Source organism: Gadus morhua, chromosome 6 (genome assembly GCF_902167405.1).
Source record: "Gadus morhua chromosome 6, gadMor3.0, whole genome shotgun sequence".
Classification (NCBI taxonomy): Eukaryota; Metazoa; Chordata; class Actinopteri; order Gadiformes; family Gadidae; genus Gadus; species Gadus morhua.
This window is the reverse complement of record NC_044053.1, coordinates 25245092-25268710: the sequence shown is the minus strand read 5'-3', so window position 1 is coordinate 25268710 and position 23619 is coordinate 25245092. Positions and strand designations below refer to the sequence as shown.

The following is a 23619-nucleotide window of genomic DNA, read 5'->3' as shown; positions in this document are numbered from 1 at the left end:
TTTCCCAACCCAAGTAGCATTTAGGATTAATTTCAGTTGATGCGTCATGGTTTCGAGATTCAACAAGGTTTCCCCGCCCAATGAAACAATTGGGCCAATAGGTGATTAAGGTCTATTGCCCTCTATGGGAGTGAAGTCTGGGGCCCTCTCACCGACTAAGACATTGTAAAATGGGACAGACCCTAAATAGAAACTCTTCATGGAGAACTCGGTAGATCCATTCTCCCAACGTGCATCAACAAACAACGCGTGGAGAGCACATTAAGGACTATTCCCCCTGGCCAAAATCCATAAAAGAGCGTTGATATTCTGAAAGATAGCGGTCCAGATATGAGAGGGTCAGAGAGGGTTAATATCCTCCTGTGCTCAAGGATGACATTAAGTTGTCAATATACGTTACACGTGTTTCTCTGTGGTCCGTAGGCGAAGATATATGACTGAGTGGGTGGGGGTCCTCATCATTTCCTGCTCGCTGCGGCTGAAAGGGACCCCGCACGGGTGTGTGCGTGTGGTTGTGTGCGTGTGTGTGTGTGTGTGTGTGTGTGTGTGTGTGTGTGTGTGTGTGTGTGTGTGTGTGTGTGTGTGTGTGTGTGTGTGTGTGTGTGTGTGTGTGTGTGTGTGTGTCCAGAGTTGCAGGAAGTGAGCGCTCAGCTCTATTGAAGTGAACTAAGTAGCGGACAGAGCGGCTAACCCCCGCAGTAAGCCGCGCTATTCAGCCGCGCGGCGCAGACGCACCGCTTCGCTGTGATACATAACATGACGCACATGTCGCGCGCCCGAGGAGCTCCAACAACCCGCCGCAGTCAGGTGGTCGTGTCGAGGTGTTTATTTTCTTCAGATCACACACATCTTTATCCTTCTGTGAACATCTTTATGAAGACATCCCGGCCTCCTTTGAGCACTGTTCTAATTAATTACATAACTAATGAATAATAAACGTATAAATAAATCTATATATGAGATGTAATAATGAGCTATACAAATGTAAAGTTCTTGCCTTGATTTAATATAAACAAATACATAAGAGAACATCACTATGGTTTCGTGAATGCAAATTCTTCAACATTACTCTCTCCCTCCCCCCTCCCTCCCCACCCTCCTGTGTCTCGCCCTCTCACTCACTCCCCCCTCCTCACCCTCCCGTGTCCGTGTGTTTTCCTATAGAGGAGTAGCCGGTCTCCTCTATCACCACAACCCGCTTCTCCTTCACCGAGAGAGGAGGAGGAGGAGAGGAGCAGAGCTGATTGTGAAACTATTTTTCTCATCTCATCAGTCGCGCTGAGGCCGAGTCCAGTTATTTTATACTTGTGATATTCCAGTTTGTGAACAATCTGTTAAAAAATATTTTTTGAACACATACACTTGAACTATTGAAGCTGCAGAAGAATGGCAGTCTCCTTTGGCCTTGCGGTCCTCTGGCTGTACGGATGGAGTTATCTTTGCGTTGGAGACTGCGCGATGCTGAAAGACAACCTCGCCTCGAAAAGACTATCGGAGTTCACACAAAAGTCGAATAAACTCCACGGCAGAGATGTGCTCTCACAACAGGACACGATGACCGAGCACATGCAGATGCTCTACGCAAAGTACAACCAGGCTGGCTTCCCGTTCAAAGACGGAAACACGGTCCGCAGCTTCAAAGCGCGCTGGGGTACGTGTCCAAAGGTCCGCTGCGCTGCCTTTTACGCACGCGTTTAAAATGTATTGTCGACAAATAAGCACGTATTTTATCCTTATAGGATTCGGAATTGATTAGTCTGATCAGGTTCTACGGGTTATTTTGCTGATAGAACTACAGTTATACACCTGCAGTACTGCAGTACTCGTGGTGAGACGGTGGTCAAAGTATGACCCAAACCTGCGAAGTACAGAATATCTAGATTGATTATGGCTAAAGAACAAACAGTGTACATCGGCATATGAACGAAGTTTTTCGTTGTAGTTACGTAGGCCATTCGTTGATTTAGTTCTGTTGGACCGTTCGTTTATCTGATTGGCTGCTCATCCTCCCCATTTGAAACTTCCTCCGCTGGGAGTGTAGTGTCCCCTAGTGGCATGAAGCTGTATAGGTCTGGGTTTATTCACAATCAACAATGAAGTAAGATACATCATGTCACGATTTACTTTATAAAGCCAACTGTGAGTCACATTTTAACATGTATGTAATAATCCACACAGGAACCGTGAAGCAGAAAGAGCTTCAGCTCTTCAACCTCACATCCCTGACCAAGTCCGAGGCCGTCCTGTCAGCCACACTGCACTACTACATTGGAGACCTCCAGGACCCTGCCCCCCAGGGCTGTGCCCGGCCCCGGAGTTGCAGCCGCCAGCGGGCCCGCACACAGAACCCCGTCCAGATGGTAGTCTGGACCTTTGCCTCGGTCAACAACCACACCAGGACCCTGGGCCACTTCTTGGTCAACGTGTCAACGCTAAACCGGGACATCATCTCGTGGCAGTGGAAGGATGTGACGCGTGTGGTCAACCAGGCCAAGCACCACGACGAGCTGCTCATCGGCATCCAGGTGACCTCGCGGGGCCAGGGGCCCTGGAAGACGCTCCTCCCCGAGCGGCCGCCCTACATCCTGGTGTATGCCAACGACTCGGCCATCTCGGAGCCCGAGAGCGTGGTGAGCACGCTGCAGCGGCACCATGCTGTGGTAGGCGAGGCCTCACTGGCGCCCGGCTTCCACCAACTGGGATTAAACGTTCTTAATAACACCGCCTGGCAGCGGGTGGAGAGGAGGCGTAGGCGCTCGGTGAACACGCTGCTACCCCTGCAGAACAACGAGCTGCCCGGACCCGAGTACCCTTTCAAGACCCCCACCTGGGACGACCCCGGCCCCTACGACCCCCTGGATGCCAAGCCAGACCGCCGGCCGCGGAAGAAGTCACGTAAGAACCAGAGAAACAAGATGCCCCTGCTGCAGTTTGATGAGCACACCATCAAGAAGGCCCGGAAGAAGCAGTGGGTGGAGCCCAGGAACTGCGCGCGCAGGTACCTGAAGGTGGACTTTGCTGACATCGGCTGGAGTGAATGGATTATTTCTCCCAAATCCTTTGATGCCTACTTCTGCTCAGGGTCGTGCCAGTTCCCCATGCCCAAGGTAAGCCTTGTCCTGTAGCTCCTCTAGTACAGAACGTATCCAGCTACCCATTACTTGCTTGGGGTCATATGAGAATGCTGGCAAAGCTTAACCTATCTTCCCCCAGGGCCGTGTCCTGAAATTACCTTTTGAATAATCTGGACACACCACTGCCGATATCATAACTTTGAAGCAGACCTGTTCCCCTGTCAGATAGTTCTTAATATATCCTGAAGTTCTGTATTAGCAGTTATTTAATGTTCAGGTCCCTTTCTGGCCACCAGACGAAAGTCTTGGTGGCCATTGGTTTCCATTCTGGATTTTCAGATTTTTTGCAGGTCAAGGTTAGAGTGACTTACAAATACAGCTTTTGCATTGGTTGGCTGTAGTTGTTGGAATATTTAAAAGGAATAGCCCCTTGTCTATTTCATTTTCAGCATTTCAAAAGCAACTTTTAATGCTTAGGTGTGTCTACACTGGTGTGGTGTGTGTAAGTGTTGTATGAGTGCATTTCTAGCATGGTTGCCTGGTAGCACTTTCAGTTTTAGGTTGGTTAGGTTTCCCATTATTCTAGGTTCAGTTCCAAATATAGTTCTATAAATATTACATATATTAAATAAAGATATAACAGTTATAGGCAATACAGACAAACCTGTTATAGAGGGCATACCTCACTTCCTGTGACACCTGAGGAAACACCTGACCTATGATACCTGTTCAATGTTTCTCCTAGAATTGTTGGTCGCACCAATAATACCCTAAACGGACAAGGAGCGCGGGATGTATTATTAGCGCGGTTGCTTCGGTTAGATGGCGCAGCAGGCGCTCTGCAATTTTATGTTTGCTGTTAAGCCAACACGCGCTTTAGTAAAGCGTTAGATTTCACTTAAAGAGTGCGATTTATTTAAAGCATTGGACTTACTAAAGCGCGTGTGCGATATCTTTAACGCGTGTGTGCAATTTACTGAAACGCACGCACACTTTACAAAATAAAGGACTTCTGGGCTCCGTAGAATCCTTGATACATAGGATGTTTTGGTGATGGGATGAAGCTGGTCTTCACTAGGCTATAGGTTGAGTATTCCATCACTTTTTTCACCGGCGCGACTACTCCAGGAATATGCTACATATTCTCAATGCAGCATGTAAATAGTTTTTAACATGCGCGTGGACTTTACTGTTCATCAGTCCTGACCTGAGGAAAGCATTTCGTTTTCACATGCGGGGAGGCCAAGCGAGTAGGGCGATATTCGCTTTCGTTAGCGTGCGTTTTGGAGTTATAGATAAATGTTAATCTTTTTCTCTTTGATACGCTTCACGCTCTCTCTCCACGGTAATTTAAAGGGACTCTTAATGTGTATGTACTGGACTGTACAATTATAGGGGAAACACCGAGGACCATGGCCGTGCAGAGGCCTTTTGCGGGACAGGGGCTAAATCCACAATTTAACTAATATGTACAAGTAAAAATGAAACATTGGGCCTTACAACAGACTCCATTCACATGAATAAAAAATGCAACCGTTGTTCCAACAAAATGTAATTTTACATACAATATTAATACTATAGAAAGGCTTATATCAAATTTTACATAATACTAAATCCACAATACTGTACACCTTAGAATGAAATATGGAGCCTTACATCAGACTACATTCACACAAATATTATCCATCCAAAATGCAACAATCTGACATCATACTGTAAAAAGGTGTACTAACTGGAGCAATCAGAATGAGAAAATGTATTTTTAATGATTTTTGGTGAATATTTTAAACTAATAATTGCAGAGCCTACTGATTCGCTATAATGCAAGATATCAGCAAATAATAACCTGTAGTAAGTAACAGCCCACCATTGGCAACTTCAACCACAACAATCAGAATGAGAAAATGTATTTTATTGATTTGTGTTGATTTCTTTCCTGAAACAATTCCATGGTAAAGTATATGCCACCAGTCTGGGGGTTGTAATTTGTTGACGGCCCCTAAGACAGATAGCAGCCAGAACGTAGATTTAAGGGCTGTTCTCGCAGATATTGATGGTAACAACTTATGTCGTTGTGATTTTTGTCGATACGGTGTCCTAAACTGTCCTCAACACTACACCCGCAATGTAGTGAAATTGTGTTGATGAATCCGATTGTGGGGTAGGCCTAAGTCAAAAAACTAATATCCGGCGAATATCAAACCTGCTGCTAACTCTTACCCACTAAAAAACGAGATAAATGTTAGTTAATTTTCAACATCAGCTAAATGGTTTTGGAAACAGACTATCTGTAGTGCTCTTACCCTGCTTTTCACCGCCTGCCGAGGACTCACCTGCCCTCTTATACCTCTTACAGAAGACACACCTGACCTGTTTTACCTGTTATAGAGGACACACCTGACCTGTGATACCTGCGGACCGACCTGACCTGTGATCCCAGGAGAGGATAGATCTGACCTGTGACACCTGTTATAGAGGACACACCTGACCTGTGATACCTGCGGACCGACCTGACCTGTGATCCCAGGAGAGGATAGATCTGACCTGTGACACCTGTTATAGAGGAAGACCTGACCTGTGATACCTGTTATAGAGGACACACCTGACCTGTGATACCTGCGGACCGACCTGACCTGTGATCCCAGGAGAGGATAGATCTGACCTGTGACACCTGTTATAGAGGAAGACCTGACCTGTGATACCTGTTATAGAGGATAGACCTGACCTGTGATACCTGTGGACAGACCTGACCTGTGATACCTGTTATAGAGGATAGACCTGGCCAGTGATACCCCTTATAGAGGACTCACCTGACCAGTGATACCTCTGGACAGACCTGACCTGTGATACCTGTTATAGAGGACACACTTGACCTGTGATATCTGTGGACAGGCCTGACCTGTAATACCTTTTATAGAGGACAGACCAGACCTGTGATACCTGCTAAAGAGGACAGACCTGACCTGTGATACCTTTTATAGAGGACACACCTGACCTGTGATACCTGTGGACAGACCTGACCTGTAATACCTGTTATAGAGGACACACCTGACCTGTGATACCTGTTATAGAGGACACACCTGACCTGTTATCTTGACTCTTGGTCTTCCCCCAGGGCCTGAAGCCGTCGAACCACGCCACCATCCAGAGCATCGTGCGGGCGGTGGGCGTGGTCCCGGGCATCCCCGAGCCCTGCTGCGTACCGGAGAAGATGTCGCCCCTCAGCATCCTCTTCTTCGACCAGGATAAGAATGTTGTGCTCAAGGTCTACCCCAACATGACCGTGGACTCCTGCGCCTGCAGATAGGACCGGCAGAACCTCTGCCCACGCAACGTACACCACAATGTCTACACACAATACGACAAAATAACACCAAATCACAATGGTAATGTGTAGTTCACATGACTACTCAATAGCATGTGTCCTCTGACACACACACACACACACACACACACACACACACACACACACACACCTAGAGACACAAAGATACATAGATCCACATAGGTGGACCATGAAGGTTGACAGCTCATTATTTAACGTGTCCTTCAGCATCCTGTTCATCATCCTCTCCTTTGTCTTCCTTTTTATTCTGTGGAGAATGAGGGACGAGGACTCTTCTTCAGGCCTTGAAGCTTATTAACCATTTATATTGCATTACAAATTAGTGTTTAGTTCACTGTAGGAAGAACACAAGGAGCACAATGTAACTGCTCTTCCTCCAGCTCTCCACAACATTCAGTCTTGAAACTGAAGACTTAAATAAGAGAAAAAGTACAAAACCTTTTCAATGTTGATCACAGGATAGTTTTACTGTTGCTGCGATGTTAGCTAGGTGGCAGACGGTTACTGATTCTGCAGCAACGCTATAAAGACGTGACAGGATATTACTGTTGCTATGGTATTGCTAGCTAGGTGACAGGATGCTCCTGATGCTACGGTATCGCTCGCTTTTTGGCAGGATGCTACTGTTGCTACGGTATCGCTTGCTAGGTGACAGGACGTTATTGTTTCTAAAGTATCGCTAGCTAGGTGGCAGGAGGCTACTGTTGCTACAACGATGGTAGAAAGGTGACAAAATGTGACTAGCTGTGTAACGGAATATTTTTGTTGCTAATTTGCTATGCTAACTATAGAAAGTTGAAGCTTTAGCACATTTGTATTTCACATTGTACATTGACAGCATAAAAACAATAGGAAAGTATGTGGGATCAAATTCAACTTTTGTCTCAATTGTTATTGAGATACGGTTGGATCTCGTCAAACTAATAAAGTTATCTAAGAACCTCTTAAAAATATTGCTGATCTGGAATCAGCCGCCCCTTGGTTATAATAACCCCTGAGTTCTGAACTATGATCATAATGATCATCTCTCTTCCTCTAGCCTTCCACCAAGGCTAAGACTGTTAAAAGGACCTCTTTGAAGAGCTTTAAGAGGGCCAAGGACTTTTCTTGCATGTTCTACGTTGACAATTAGAACGTTTAGAACCTAAGGCGTCTAGCCAACCACTTTTTCTATTGCCACGGGAAGCGGATGAGGCCAAAGTATTTATTCTGAACCGATAGATTGATATATAGAGACTAATGTTTTTTCTATAGACTTGTACATTGTTTGTATATAATGAACTATATGTCGATGATAACGTATTCAGTGAGAAAACTCTTCTATTTTTATGCGTTGATTGGGATATATTTTATGTTCATAATGTCGAACCCAAACAATGATAAAAAAAAAATGTCATCTTTTCATAGATGGTTATGCAAATTGTTTAGAATTTTATATGAAATACTTAACTTTGTTATGTTTTAGAGGCTTTGGTTTTATTTTCTATATGACTATATGTGCCTTCAAAAGACCCTGATTTAGTGGGCTGCAGGAGCTCAGGTGTTCATTAACACTGTGTCTGCCCCTGTACATGTTTTGATGTTGCAAAAGAAGTGCTTGTACTATAAGCTTTATAAGAAAATATATTTGTATATGGAAGAGAAATAACATCTCTTTATTGTCTGTCTTTTTTGCATGTCTAGATTATTCAGGCTTCTAAATGTTACATTGAAACGTATTATTTTTGTTTAGTTTACAAGGCCAATTGTATTTTACTGTAGTGTAGTTTGGAAGGGGTTTAACATTACTTTGTTTTAAGATGTGTTACTCCATGTTTCCATCTAGTGGCAGGGCAGTGTTACTGCTGATATTCCTAAATCCAAATATTATAAAACATTATACACGTGCCTAAACATAGTGATAAAACATAAATAAACCATTTTAAGAGTGATAAAACATTCAATAATAAAATAGTGCATAAACATATTATACTGAAAAAACATGAATTTAACCATTTCAAATCGGGTCACAATATATATATATATATATATATATATATATATATATATATATATTATATGTATGTAATTTTTTACTTATGACATGATGAAAAAATACCAAATCTTTCAGTCAGTCTGTCTGTTGGATGACATCGTTCAGTCCATTAGATCACATGTCGGATGGATGACATGACATAAAAGTCACGTTAACATTAAACTATACAAGATGTTAAATATTAAAAGTGTGCAAATACTATTTGATTGTTCACTTGGCAAAGCTGTGCAGATGTTAGTCGCCTTGGTTATTTCACAGTCGCAGTTTAGATTTGTTCAGATCAAATCCATTTCCTTGTATCCCATCCACTAACCCCAGCGGTACTTGGGCCAGTACTTGACCTCTAACCCCAGCGGTACTTGGGCCAGTACTTGACCTCTAACCCCAGTGGTACTTGGGCCAGTACTTTACCACTAACCCCAGCGGTACTTGGGCCAGTACTTGACCTCTAACCCCAGCGGTACTTGGGCCAGTACTTGACCTCTAACCCCAGCGGTACTTGGGCCAGTACTTGACTTGTGCGGCCCCCTGCCTGGAGGTGCTCCGGGCCGTGACCTTTGACATTGGAAGTGGTTGAGGTGTTTTGTAGGTCTTGAAGCCCCGCTCCTCGTAGGGCTGCTGGGTGGCCCTCGGCAGGAAGTGAGCGGAGACATGTTGGGTTTTGACGCGGGGGCTGGAGCCCATCTTGGCCCTCCCTCTCTTGTTGAGCGCTACGAGCCAGGGCCGGGCAGTCCGCGGGCCCCGGTGGACCACAGACGAGAAGGTGTTGTAGCCGTCCTTCTGGAAGCTCTCCTGGAACACACAGTCCTCAGAGAACCCTTCCTAAGGGGGCCATGGAGAAGAATCATGCTACTCGTTTTCCTACAGACCAAGGAATGGAAACAAACTAACCATCCTTCCTAGAGACCAAGAAAAGGAAATGTATACATTTCCTCTGGACTAAGGAAAGGAAACTGACTAACTTCTTAGGACCAATGGAATGTGAATCCTTTAGACCACAAGGAAAGAAAATATTCTAATTATGAAGGGATAGTTTTAAAGAGGAATGAAAATAAAAACTAAATAATAATAAATGCATTAATGCCTTTAAATGTATTTATTTGTATTTTATCATGCATTAAGACCATGTGTGTTACTGCACACTTGATGACTGTTACCAGCTATTTTTATAAAGACACACTCATATATGGGTGTTGATCATTGCATCAGTGTTGCAATGATCAATAATATGTAGTAACCTGGCCCTACGTGACTGGAGGGAGAAGGGGGGGGGGGGCAGAGTCACAGAGGTTAATGAGTGCTTTGCAATGCTGATGTTTGTGATTTATTCTTAAAGTTGTTGCATGAGCACCGCAAGTCAAAGCCATAATCCAGTATTCTACAGCGTTCCCAGTTTGATGGCTAATGATAGTTTTCCTTGGTGGGAAAGTGCTGGTCCTTCTCCTGAGGCCCTCGAGAGCTCTGACAGGACTTCCAGGCTGCAGAACATGTTTTAATTAGGATGTTTGGTAAACATGCCATTCAGCAGCCAGAATGCTGGGACTACAGAAAGCACATCAGCTATGCATGCTGGCCCTTTGTAACGGGACTCCCTACTGACCCCACCATACTCAACCTGCTGCCAATGATCCTTATGGAGTGAGCCACCATGCTAAAACGTTCTCTGAACCTCTCCCTCTATTTCTTACAGAAAGCATAAGGAACATTGTGTTTTAAGTATAGAATATCCTGACTCTCCCTATAACAAATCACTGGCTATCAACATGCATCTCTAGCCCTAACTAGCTCTAACCACCATCCATAATTACACTCAGACACCAGCTAAATCCAACTCTAACCACCTGCCGTACCTAACCCCAATCCCATCCTAATCCCAGGACTGTGCACACAGTGAGCCCTATGCAGGCATACATATGAAAGATGACAGACTTGAGGAGAGATGTGGCTCTGTGTGTCACCCGACACCGCCAGCTAGGCACCGGGCCCCTGGGGGTATTCAGACCCCTAACCCACTCAGACCCATAACCTGTAGTATACCACAGATGAGAGAGAGTCTATGTGTCTCATAATATATGTACTATATGGCTTATGCAGTGCAGAGGGTTTATTGCAGATGGTATGTCTATAAAAGCAGAAGACCAGAGGGATGGATGAGGGCGGATTTGGACTTCCGAACGCCCATACGGAATATGACCTTTAGCTAAAGCCCCTTATCTGTCTTTTTCAGTTGTCAGTCGGTCTCAACTCACACAGTTGAGGCTAAATGTGTCAATGGACATTGACTTGGTTATGGGATGGGCAAGGATAGGGGTAAACAGGCTGCACCTTTCCTTGTAGTCCGGTTTTAAAAGTCTTCTGAGTCTCCAGATCTCAGAGAGGATGTTCGGAAGCTGGATGAATGTAACAGAGATACATTTACCAAGAATATCGACCTTCCAGGTATAAGCCACCATCCCAAAAGACACTAATCCGTTCTAATAAAGCTGCTTCTGAGGGTGTGTGTGGGAAGGGTTTGCAGTACTGACTCTGACGTTCCACCACATTGACCTAGCATTAACCCTAATCCACTCAGATCCTTTTGAACCATCATAAAGACCATCGCTTGGGATCAATCAAAAACCCAACTCAAGGTGTCAGCAACATTTTCAACCTTCAGCGTATGTCTGTATTACCAGCAGCACTCCCACACCCTAACTTAATATGTCCTACATGGTTGGGTTAACCCTAACCATCTCCCCACTTTTATTAAATATGTCCTACTGATTAAGTTCTCCCTAAGCCTCTCCTGGTGGTTTACTGTTGGTCCACCTTGGGGCTGAGTACTCACAGTGGCGTGGAGGCGTCCTCGATAGTTCATGGCCAGAAACCTGCGACTGGAAACTCCTCTGATGCCGACCACACCCTGGGACATGGCGAAAAGCTCCACAACACCTGGGGACAGACGTTACCATTACCTGGGGTTCAGCCCCAACCCTACCCCAGACCCCTGTTCTCTAACATAATACCGGACCAACCTTCTCCAACCTGATACATACACTTAATCATCTCAACTGCATGACGTACAGTATATAGGCCTACTTAGTGCTCAAACATTATTCAATGTTTGCAACCTAGGCGTACATGTATTTTCATAGTGTGTTGGCTATCTACAACTATATGAGAAACTTGATACCTATATTTATTACTATGGAGACCTGGTGAGGTGTGACTAACATTGCATTTAAACTCTTAGTGATGTCATTAGGTAGCCTAGTACAATCAAGTACAATGAAACACAATGCAATGCAATCTAAAAACAAAGTTGCGTTTAACTCATATGCGTGACATCTTATATCAGCTTGAGAAGTTCAATAAGTCATACTTAAGTGGTTGGCTTCGTGACTCCCGTTGACTCGGCCGTCGGGATGGATTTGCAGATGGAAGCCGATGCCGACTCTGCAGTAGAGTCTGCAGGTCCTGCGTCCGGACCCGAACCGCTCTGTCCCGGCGGCAGCAGCACGGATCAGGTGAGCCACAGTCAGAATATAGAAGGGAACACGCATCATTCCGTGATGGTGCCAGTGTTGACTTCGCTCGTCCACTCCTGCATGTTGGCAACGCGCGCACCGACGAGTTGTCTCGGCTGCAGTACTTGAGTTGTTCTGGCACGGGATGGATATTTTTAACTCCAATGATCTCACTTCTGCTTGATGTATGACAGAGCTTTAATGGACTCTCTTTCATCCGGATTTCATTACTGAATTGCCAAGTCCGCTCAGAATACGCGTAACGTTAAAGAAAACACGACCGACGGTGCAAGGCTCTTCCGCTGCAAGAAGGTGCCTATGCGCGGCATTTTACGCAGGGTGGTTAACATCGTTCCGATTGTCAAACAACATTCGTAAGAAAAAATAATCAACGGAAAGCTACTCCTAGTGTTTCTTATAACCAGAAGTACGAACTACCATGCTGACCCATACTGAATTGTTTGGATACATACTGGAGTCACCAAAGACGTTCCAAATGTCTTATGGGCAGCAGTGAAATATCTTGTCACAAACGCTTGCACGCAGGCAAACAAACACACACACTCACATACGCATACACGCACAAACCATCAAGTTGTTGTTGTGGTTATAAAACAAACAGCCAGTCCTCACCAGTGTACCACATGGAAAGCAGTGGAGATGACCCCTGTAATCCCAGCAGGCATTGTTTATCTTTCTCATCAAGGATCTGATACGAGTCTGCTCTCCCCTAACCTGATTATCTTAGGAGACACTCTGTGAACACTCTGAGGCTGACCACCCTGGCTCACGGTCCAGGAACGCTGTTCCTACCCTCCCGAGAGACACAGCGACCCTTGATTAGTTCATCAAAGCCTTAAGCAGCTCTTTAGAACAGAGCCCTGGGCCCATACCGCCCTCAGCTTCAGTTCAGCAGGGCACCGGCTGTAGCTGATGACCTGAACACGGGGCTGGTCTATACTGCTCTTTACTGGTCTACAAAGGTCTAAACTGGTGACTAGTCTAAAATTGTCTACACGGGTCTGTAATGGTCTATATTGGTGTATACTAGTCTACAATGTTCTATACTTTTCTTTACTGATCTATACTGTCTATCCAGGTCCTTACTGGTCTACTGATCAATACTGATCTATACAGATCTCTATCTGGACTGCAATGGTCTACACTGGTCTATCTGTTCTGAATTGGTCTATTTACTGATTCATTCTGATCTATACTGGTATAGACTTTACTGGTGTAACTGGTCTGCACTTGTGTGTACCATCTGTACTGGATCATACTGGTCTGTATATGGTCTGAACCGATCTCTATACTGGTCTGTATTGGTCCGTACTGCACTATAGTGGTATTAACTGGTCTCTCTCTGAGGAGCAAACAGGTGCAGCCTATATACGCTCTAACTCTAACTGCTCTCTTTACCACAGTGTGGACAGAGCTCACATACCAGGAGGACAAGAGACAGACAGACACACGCACAGGACGTGACATGGAGGCAGCCAATGAGAGCTCTTCCGTCTGCCAGGGAGAGTGTAAATGTGTCCCTGTCTTCACGTGGGTAGATTGAGTGCTTTATGTGTCAGGAATAGGTAATACTGCTCTTGTATATTTATAAATATAAATACTTGATGTTACTCAAGGTGATCTTGACTCTGAATGCATCAAATAGCACAACATGAGGAATGTTATGACATGACGCACACGCACACGCACACACACACACACACACACACACACACACACACACACACACACACACACACACACACACACACACACACACACACACACACACACACACACAAACACATACAAACCATGTGTTTGTATGTGGACACTTTAAGTGTCCACTTAAAGTGAAAACAAATCTGAAATCATGTAGATTGTGTAAATGTCAACATATACTAGAAAGGCACTACTGAGTAAACTGACTGACTGACTGACCAAACAGTGCTTCTAGGTATCGTGCACTATTGATGTACTTGCACATGTTGATCGCATGGTGGCACTGCTGTACCTTTTATCTGTAACATGGTGGTCAGCGCGTCTCATAATTCAGAATCAGTGCAAAGTAACATACAGTAAGATGCAAAATAATCGTAACTATAATCTATAAATATGTAACATCTAAAACAATACATGACGACTATATTCAGGCCCTATCTAACTTTATATTTATCGTTATGGATATAGATCTATAGATAATAACTGGCCTTCAAGAATCGCATTATTATATTGCGCCTTTGTTAATGTTGATAAAGCAAGACGAATATTGAACATATCCATGTCATGGGACTTTATATCGTTTTTTTGCGTCCAAGCTAATGCCTTGAGACAAGATCTTAATTATGGCAATTTACAGGCTAATTATTAGAATATAATAATATATACGTAGGCCTATTTTACACCTGATTTTCCAGTTCTCAAACACCTAGGCTATACAATCTGAGGACGCGGCCGCCTTGATTTTTCCGTAAAGCCTACTGGTCTACTGGTCTGCCCTATAATATAATGCCCCTGTTAGCCGATTTTTGGACACAAATCATTTATCGTTATTCTCGCTGAGGCAATTGTGTGGTCGACGTTTTTCTCACATAAAAAGCAGGATTATGCCTTGTTTCTGCTGCGGTGAACTATCTCAGGGTTTGCATTCAGGTATTTCGTGGTAGCGAACAAGTTAAAAGTGGTGAGACTAAGTATAAGGCCTATCATTATTATTAAAACATCGGTTTTAGGAGATTATTTCCTGACAGACCAAACGCCTACAATTTATGCTATAACCATTAAAACGACCTGGCTCCCACCATTAGCATACTAATATGCCTGCTAGCCTACTTATTATAATAGGCCTAATAATAATAATAATAACAACGATAATAAATCATAATAGGCCTATTATTATTATTATTAATATTATTAACAATAATAATAACAATAATAACGATAATATTGGCTATGTATTTGAACTTTGTTGTTGTTATTATTATTTTCATTAGGTATTCACGTTGTATCTGTGGATACTTATTGTTATTAATAGTATTATTACAATTATTACTATTATCATTATTTTATTTAAATTATTATTATGATCATTATTATTATATGTATGAATCTGCTCTGATCAATACATAGTGGAAAAATCATAGAATTTCCCTGTCAACGTTAAAAATGCAATAATTACCCTTGTTGAAGGTCAATATAACAACGAAATATCCTAATCGCTATAATAAGCCCTATAAAATAATACTAATATATTACTAAGGATAACACATTAGAAGCGATGCTTCAGCACCTTTCCTCATCTGCTGACACAGGAGCCGCATTTGGAAAATAAAGCTATTTTATTGTCAATGCATTCAACATGATTAGATAAACTATCAAGTAGTACATTTCCGCAAAAGGAAGGACAAACTAATCCCCACTGACACAAAATATGACACTTTGTATTTCAAATAAAACGAGATATTTACACTGTAGTGAATAGATCTTAAATCTTAATATTACATGCACTCTGAAATAGCCTGACCCATTTAAACCTTATAAAATACAACTTACTGTACACATAGGCCTACACATATTTAAGTCTTCCCTTATGTTCAAACATCAAGTGTTTCTTAAATATATTAATTTAAAGTCAAAAACGCATTTGAATACAAGGAAAACATAAGTAGAAAAGACGGAGAGAGTGGACCGTGATGAGGAGGAGGATGAAAAGGACGCTGATAAAGGTGATGAACGGAGGAAAATATTATTTTCTTTCCTATTGAAAATTTTCAAAGTCCAGAGCTGATTGGTTGTTCTTCCGAGCGCCACAGAGGAGTCAGTTATGCGACGTCATGTGACGCGACAGGTGATGCCGCTCGCGGAACGCCTCGTTGCAGATCGGACACCGGAGCTTCTCCTCGCGCCGCCGCCGCACCAGCGGCTCCACGGCGAACTCCTTCTTGTGGTGCGAGCGCATGTGGTACACCAGGTCCGACGTCATGCGGAAGGACGCGTTGCACTTTGCGCACCAGTTCTGCGCGGGCAGGCAGAGGGAGGTGAAGGAGGGGGGGAGCAGGGTGAGTGCCGAGGGGAGCTGGATGGGGACCGGTCCGGAGGTCTTGGGCCAGAAGGCGGTGGCAGCGGCGTAGACGAAGGGACCCTGCTTCATGGGGCCGGGGCCTAGCTCCATTCTGGCTGAGGAGTCCAGGAGCTTTGGGGCCAGGAGGGAGGAGATCTGGGAGAAGGAGGAGGAGCGGGAGGGCTGGCTGAAGGCGCTCTTCCGCTCTGCTCTGCTGCCCGCCCCCTGCTGAGCCAGCGAGGGGAAGGGGCTTGGGGGGGGCTGGGCCTGGGTGGGCTGGGTCTCTGACAGGACCTGCCTCATGTTGAGGTGCTTGTCGGGGGTCCGGCTGCCCGGGCGCCCCCCCCCTGACTCCTGGTTCTCCAGGTTCGAACTCTGGGTGCTCCTGGAGGACTTCAGGCCCTGCGAGGACTTCCTCACCTCTGTGAAAGCACTGCGCTTGGCCCCGGGACCCGCATCCCCGGTGGTGGGGGGCCCCACCACCGGGGAGGGGGCCCGGGGGCTGTCGTCCAGCCCGTAGGCCCCTCGGTAGTTGAGGGCGGAGGTGGCCAGCTCCTCTTTGGATTTTGGCCCCGGCAGGGCAGACCCCGGGGGTCCCAAGGCGTCGGGGTACTTCCTCTTCCCGGAGCTGTGGACCTCGGCCTCGCGGTCGCTGGGCGGGCCCCGCCGGCTCCGCTCCAGGTCCCGAGCCAGGTTGTGGAAGTCTGTGGCGGGCTTGATGGCATCAGGGGGGCCGGGCAGGGGCTTGGGGCTGGACCGCCCAGGGGTCCCGCCTCCTGGGGGCCCCGAGGGGTCCACCCCCTCGCTGGGGGGCCGGGGGTCAGTGGTGGTGTCGGTGGGGGTCGTGGGGGGGGTCTGGAGACGCTTGGTGCAGCGGAACCTCAGGTGAGACAGGAAGGGGAAGTCAAACAGGAAGCGCTGGCTGCAGTCGGGGCAGGTGTGGGCGGTCGAGCCTGGAGAGAAAAGACATCTTTAGTATTTACTATTTTAATTGCTTCTTCTTTTCTTTATATCTGTATTCTAAAAAAATTCTAATATTGCACTTTGTATTTAACTTTTTTGTTTTACCATTTTCTACCTTTTAGTCCAATTTGTTCACTACATGTAAATGTTTATTTTCCATGACAATATACCTCGTTTGAATCTAATTGAACTTGCCAGAGAGAGTAAAAGAGTGAAAGTGATCGTGTTCATGGTTCATGGCAATTTGTGTATTTATTTACTATAACTTATTTTTGTATCTAATTTTATATTGTGTGCTTTGGATATGTAAATTTACGTTTTCCATGCCAGTAATGCTTTGAATAGAAATTAATAGAGAAATTATATATAACTGAGTTGCCCACATGTTATTGGCCTGGTCCTACCAGACACTACTTAATTTCATTTGCACAGAGGGTGTGGCCTAGCCTGGTCCTACCAGACTCTCGTACTTCATATAATTTGCACAGAGAGTCTGGACCAAGCCCCCAGGAACAGTGCATACTTCCGCAATCCACCAGTGCTCAGCGGCCAAGCCTGGTATTGCAGCAAGCGGGCTGTGGACGGGTCCCTCGATTCATAGAGCCCAGAAGTAGATATCTCCTTTCACTCCAATAGGTGGGGGAACAGGAATGTGGGGAACAGGAATGTGTCTCCGCAAAAAATGAGTGGATATCAATCAAAGGCTCATAATTATCTTTATGCCATGTAGGCCTACTAAAAAAATCAAATTTTTCTCTTTTCAAAACGCCACCTCAAGCGTTTTTAGCCATTTGATGTTATTATTTTTTGCTGGAGAAGGAGGGGTGGGCAGCTGAAAGAAGTTGTAGCCCCGACATTCGAGAGGGCCTTGTGCACGGCTCCGTTAACTTCTCGTGTCCGAGGATTTTCCTTTTACTTAACATGAATGACGTTGATGGTTTTTAGTCACTGTGGTGAATTTTTATCACTAAAAGTGTTTTGGTGATAAAGGGATTTTTAGACTGGTTCAGCTGCTGCTCAATGACTCTCACGTTCCTCTGCTTGCGATCATTGCAATTCACCATGTATTGATCCATCTATTCAATAGATCCAAAGACAAAGAACGGGTGCATTACGGTATCATTTTTATAATATTGTTAATAGCCTAATAAACATTTCTGTTGCGTTAGTATTTAATCTTTCATTTGCTTGTTTAGCTGTGTATGGCAGTTAACAATGTTGGTGAATTACAATTATTTATGTGGGTAGGCAACTCCAACCTCATTGCTTATCGATATGTTACCATTTATTTGTATATCAATTATTGATTGCATTTTTAGTAAATAGTTGGACGGAATCTGTTTCTTAAGCAATAATATTGAACTGTATTTTTTTCTAGGCCTAAATAGATGCATGCATTGTATTCTATATTCAATATAATATAGAGGTTTTATTTAAACCTTAATCTTTATGTTAATATTAGATTGTATTCGGAATGATAAAACTATAGATTTAATTGTAGTTGTATATCCCATGTTAAAGGGGACATATTATACCACCAGGTGTGAGTGGGATTAGCCTTACAAGCCGTTTGGAAAATCTGCCCCATATGACATCACTAGTGGGCGTGTCCACCTAGATCTGTGCTGGATAGATGAGCAACGTTTACTTCAGTCCACTGGGTAGGCTGATAGACCAATCGATCCATCACAGATCTAGGTGGACACGCCCACTCGTGATGTCATATGGGGCAGATTTTCGAAACGGCTTGTAACGCCTCGTGCCCACTACCTCCGTCCGTTGACTGATCCCCATTGACTTTGAATGGGGACAGATGCGCAATGCATTGTGGATCCGTCCGTTCCGTTGGAGCCTTCGGCTGCGTCGAAAAGTTGAAAAATTTTCAACTTTTTCGGCAGCGACGGATCCGTCATCCAATCAGATCACGTATGCAAATTTAAGCACTGTGACGCGACTCGGGCTCTGACGATACTGGAAAGCAGGAAAGTGGGTCATCTTGCATCGCAACAAGCAGGAAGAAGCGGGAAGAACCCGGCGAAGCGATTTGATTGGCTGACGGATGCCTCTGCAAAGACTACTCCCCCATCCGTCAGCCACGCCTTCCCACGTCTGTTGACTGACGGTGCAGTGGGCACGAAGCGTAAGGCTAATCACACTCATACCTGGTGGTATAATATGTCCCCTTTAACTGACATTTGGTCCTGCAGATCGGCTTGGATCTCTGAGTTGCAGGGAGAGCCGGGTCGATTGAAACACGGCACGATTGAAACACAGCGATTTCCTCGAAAAATACCCAAGTCTTTCACGTCAAATTTCGTCACTACGTTCAGCACGCAAGACTGACCAACCCCGGGAAATTTTGTGCAATGACGTCATATACCGTTCAAATGTTATGGTGCGTTCACATCGCTGGAAATTATGGGCAAAACATTTTCGCGACGTCGGAAAATTCACTTCCGTTCGACGACTCGGGCCAAATTTTGATAACAGACTTGCCAAGTTGGTGACGTATGGTTTACTAGTGACGCGCATGAACATGGCGGAACATGAAAGTTTTACTCAATATAAAAGAATCAACCATTATATCATATACTTTACTATTGATTGACGTTGTAACGTCTGTTGGCATGACTTTGCTTCGTTTTAAACGTTGTGTACTGGTAAACCAGCTCTATATAAGGGCAAGTGTTGCCTTCGATACAGTGGCAATACTGTATGTGCTTTTCATAAAAAAAAAGCAAAAGGATAGTAGGTGGTAGGCATCAAGGAACTAAAGGCATGCAAACTTCAAAACTGATCCTACTAAGTTCTGTTTTGTTCTGACTGGTTTTTATCGGATAAAAAACCTGCTGTGAAGAACTTTTAAATTTCCAACCGGCTGTTTCCCAAATGCACATGAACGGTCGCTGTCGGGAACACGGGTGAGCGAGCTTCATCATTGGCGAGACGTCTCGTTATCACCAGGAGAGTGAACGCGCCTTTATCCCCGCGAACCTGTTTTTGAGTGCGGTAGGCCTAAGTAAAATCTTTCGTGCGGTAGTTTTTTGTAATAAACTTTTTTTTTGTTTCATGCCATAATAATATGACAAGTCAACAGATGAATTAGTGCTTAAACCTGTCCTAAAGTGTGCAATGTCAGAGTTTGGAAGTAAAGAGGCAAAAAGGGTTTAAGTGCCAGTAGCTGTCGGGAAGATTGAAACACTTGTTTCAAACGTCCTTCACGTCACCATTTAGTTTAAAATAACAGAATGTTCAACTATGCCTATCCTTTAACATGACTTAGGACAGGGAAATAAGTAAATCAAATGAAAATGTAGTCGTCAAACTGGTATAAAAGAAGAAAGGTGAGTTTTAATCGAAAGGTGCATCTTCACAATTACGAACAGAAATATTGTTTGACCTGTTTATATTATGAGAAATTATGTACAATTAGTACACTGGTATGTTGTCCGGTATGTGAATGTAAACTTACGTTCAAAGTAAAAAAAAACAGCGCGATCATCCAACATATGTATTAAATTACCATTGTAACTAAGAGAATACACATGTGAGTTGTTGATCACATGATGAAATATTTGTATTCGTCATCTTTGAAAAAGACGTTTAACTGAAAAGTGATTCAATCGACCCAGCTCTCCCCTATTTATATCAATATTATATCTATGATATGATATCTGATGACTGACCCTTGGCCCTGATTGGCGGGTCCGTGGTCTCGCGCAGCCCCAGCAGGTCCAGCAGCTCCCGGCCGTACCACACGAGCAGCTCCTCGTCCTTGTGCACGCGGCGCAGCGACCGGTAGAACAGCTGGCCGTTCTTCACGTAGGCCTCGAGGTTCTGCTCCTCCGGGTCCCGAGCCGACTGGACCAACCGGAGCCACATCACCCCCTCCGCCGAGCTACTGGCGGCCGAGGTATCCACCTGCACACACACACACACACACACACACACACACACACACACACACACACACACACACACACACACACACACACACACACACACACACACACACACACACACACACACACACACACACACACACACACACACACACACGCATATACACACGAAGTTAGCGCTCCATTCCACTCCTCCTGAATGAATGCGCGCCTTCGCTCCATTTGATTAAAATGGAGAGGATGATTCTGTCGGTCTTAAGGGTTGTAGAGTGTCCTGTGAAAAGTGCAGACGTGTTGTTAGTCTAAGCAACTCACGCGAAAGATGTAGGGCGCCGTCCGCTTGTCGGTGGACTTGAGGGCGATGAAAGCGATGCTGTCGTAGAGCGTGGTGTGGCTCAGCACGCACGGGCCGAACAGCGCGTTCTCCGGGACGTCACACGTGGTGAACACGCTCGTGAAGATGTCCGTTAAACACTGGACCGCCTTGGAGTCCCCCCCGGTCCAGACCCGCTCCTCACCCCCCGACTCCCCTGGGTCCATCTCTCCCTGTGGAGAGAGAGAGAGAGAGAGAGAGAGAGAGAGAGAGAGAGAGAGAGAGAGAGAGAGAGAGAGAGAGAGAGAGAGAGAGAGAGAGAGAGAGAGAGAGAGAGAGAGAGAGAGAGAGAGAGAGAGAGAGAGAGAGAGAGAGAGAGAGAGGTTTGAATGAAAAAGTCTTCCTCACCAGCTGTCAGATCAGATGTCTTTCTAATGAATTCAGAGCCCGTCGTGACGTCATCTTTAGCATATTGATACGGATTCTTCATCAAATGTATTTATGATGTAAAAGAGCTGGTCAGATAATTACATATGATTATCTTTAATGGATGATGGTCCCGGATTAGCATATTCATTAATGTATAGGCCTAATTTGAACAACTGGATTATTATTATTAGCAGAAGTACTATTACAACTATTTTCATTATTATTTGTATCATTATTATTATATATTTTGTATTTACTATTATTATTATTATTATTATTATTATTATTATTATTATTATTATTATTATTATTATTATTAGGATATGCCTAAAGGAGTAGTTTATATGATTAAAATAATTGCTCGTGCTTGTAGAATTTAAAATGTGTTTGTATGACACTGAACGCCAGAAATAATATCTGGGATACACCTTTTAGTATTTAGTATCATCAGTGGCCTCATTTTCCAACGCTTTTTTTTATTTTGTCAGTGAAATGTACGGTTTAGTCGTCTCTGCTTTGAACCAATCTGCCGTTTTGTAGCAAAACAAAAAATGAAAAGTGTGAAAAGGAAGAGAAAGAGAAACAACACAAACATCGCCAACCAATCTGTTGGAACAACAGCACGACCATGATCTAGTCCCCGGGTATCTGGGTTTATCAGATATGTGTTCACCCACCTCGGTCCCTCTCTGTGTCTGTTTCTCTGTGTGTCTCTCTATCTGTGTCTGTCTCTCAGTCTATGTGTGTCTCGCTGTGTGTCTGTCTCTCTCTGTGTCTGTCCCTCGGTCTCTCTCTTTCTTTTTGTCTGTGTCTGTCCCTCTGTGTGTCTGTCTCTCGGTCTCTATCTGTCCCTCTCTGTGTCGGTCTCTCAGTCTCTGCCTGTCTCTCTGTCTCTGTCTGTCTGTCCCTCTCTGCGTCGGTCTCTCGGTCTCGGTCCTTCTCTCCCCATCCTTTCTATCGCTGTCTACAATTGAGCGCTGCACCAGTTAAATAAATAAAAAGCGATATTTCCGGCCACCATTATTATTACAAACACCTTAAACCAAGGGTTAGGGGTAACCAAGATACAAGATACAACCAAGGGCCAGACACAATGCCTTAATTATATGAAGGCTGAATGACACACACCAATCAAATATGCTATTATGTTGGACTACTATTTTTAGATCAAATAGGCTATGGCTGGTAAAATATTGATTTTGGTAAAATGGTCGGATTCATTATGTTGAATTGTTAGGAAATCCTCCTTTTCATTGGGATAAAGACAAGTTCATTACAATTGAACAAAATGGCACCATTCAGAACAATACTCCACATTTGAAGTCAAAAGTTAAAAAAGGTTATTTTGTGCTAGAATTAATCAATGATTTTGAACCAAGAGATATATTTAGAAACATGCCAACGTAATATGAAATATATTGTAATTGTAATTCCAAACCTAGCTGTTGTTTGGGTCCCTAACGAGGAGCGGAGAACACAAAGCTCCGCTCCATCTGTATTCCACGGAGCAGACTGAACCACCAATAGGCATTATTTTATACCCGGGCTATAACCCGGGTCTAAACCTCGTTGTATATCATCTGAATTACAATCATGGCCCAGTTGTTGTTTTGTGTCCTCGTTGAAACATCTGCGGGTCTGTGCGCCCCTCGGCTGAAGGCTTTTCGCTGCGCTGCGCGTCCGTTGCGCGTCAAAGTGTCTCATTCTTGTACACCGCACCGTACCGCAACGCACCCTTAATGCACCGTAACCCACCTTAACGAACGTCCACGTACCTTATCGTTGATAAACCACAATAATCCACAAGCTGCTCTCGACGCATGCAATCCGCACGTCGCCAAAAAGTGCAATAAGCCGCTCCGGGACGTCCGCTGTGTCAGTACATTCCCCCCGCGAGATGGAGGCGACGGTGGCCGCAGCGAGTCTGCGCGTCGCCGGAGAGGGAGAACTATTAAGAGAGGGAGGGAGAGAGAGAGAGAGAGAGAGAGAGA

At 44.6% G+C, this 23619-nt stretch overlaps 3 protein-coding genes across 3 annotated transcripts; 1 reads left to right on the top strand and 2 right to left on the bottom strand.

The window, feature by feature from the left end:
* Window positions 1–1168: 1168 nt before the first annotated feature.
* On the top strand, window positions 1169–8085 carry bmp3 (bone morphogenetic protein 3). The gene is made up of 3 exons (XM_030357881.1): window positions 1169–1651; window positions 2179–3107; window positions 6190–8085. Exons 1-3 carry the CDS (start codon window positions 1387–1389, stop codon window positions 6379–6381), a joined length of 1386 nt encoding a protein of 461 aa, XP_030213741.1. The 5' UTR covers window positions 1169–1386; the 3' UTR covers window positions 6382–8085.
* Window positions 8086–8486: 401 nt separating this feature from the next.
* On the bottom strand, window positions 8487–12250 carry fgf5 (fibroblast growth factor 5). Its single transcript, XM_030357900.1, has 3 exons — window positions 11817–12250; window positions 11283–11386; window positions 8487–9277 (listed from the first exon to the last, which is right to left on the bottom strand). Exons 1-3 carry the CDS (start codon window positions 11998–12000, stop codon window positions 8939–8941), a joined length of 627 nt encoding a protein of 208 aa, XP_030213760.1. The 5' UTR covers window positions 12001–12250; the 3' UTR covers window positions 8487–8938.
* Window positions 12251–15280: 3030 nt separating this feature from the next.
* Window positions 15281–23617, bottom strand: prdm8b (PR domain containing 8b). The gene is made up of 4 exons (XM_030357876.1): window positions 23404–23617; window positions 21202–21432; window positions 20671–20905; window positions 15281–16974 (listed from the first exon to the last, which is right to left on the bottom strand). Exons 2-4 carry the CDS (start codon window positions 21424–21426, stop codon window positions 15779–15781), a joined length of 1656 nt encoding a protein of 551 aa, XP_030213736.1. The 5' UTR covers window positions 21427–21432; window positions 23404–23617; the 3' UTR covers window positions 15281–15778.
* Window positions 23618–23619: the final 2 nt, after the last annotated feature.

Bases quoted from the DNA above. Each gene is read 5' to 3' on its own strand.
- bmp3 (XM_030357881.1), top strand. From the start codon at position 1,387: ATGGCAGTCTCCTTTGGCCTTGCGGTCCTCTGGCTGTACGGATGGAGT. The intron at 1,652-2,178 runs GTACGTGTCCAA...TAATCCACACAG, and splicing joins CAGCTTCAAAGCGCGCTGGG to GAACCGTGAAGCAGAAAGAG. The intron at 3,108-6,189 runs GTAAGCCTTGTC...GTCTTCCCCCAG, and splicing joins GCCAGTTCCCCATGCCCAAG to GGCCTGAAGCCGTCGAACCA.
- fgf5 (XM_030357900.1), bottom strand. From the start codon at position 12,000: ATGATGCGTGTTCCCTTCTATATTCTGACTGTGGCTCACCTGATCCGT. The intron at 11,387-11,816 runs GTATGACTTATT...GTCTGTCCCCAG, and splicing joins TCACGAAGCCAACCACTTAA to GTGTTGTGGAGCTTTTCGCC. The intron at 9,278-11,282 runs GTGAGTACTCAG...TGGCCCCCTTAG, and splicing joins GAGGACGCCTCCACGCCACT to GAAGGGTTCTCTGAGGACTG.
- prdm8b (XM_030357876.1), bottom strand. From the start codon at position 21,426: ATGGACCCAGGGGAGTCGGGGGGTGAGGAGCGGGTCTGGACCGGGGGG. The intron at 20,906-21,201 runs GTGAGTTGCTTA...GTGTGTGTGCAG, and splicing joins CGGCGCCCTACATCTTTCGC to GTGGATACCTCGGCCGCCAG. The intron at 16,975-20,670 runs GTCAGTCATCAG...TTTTCTCTCCAG, and splicing joins CCCGCCAATCAGGGCCAAGG to GCTCGACCGCCCACACCTGC.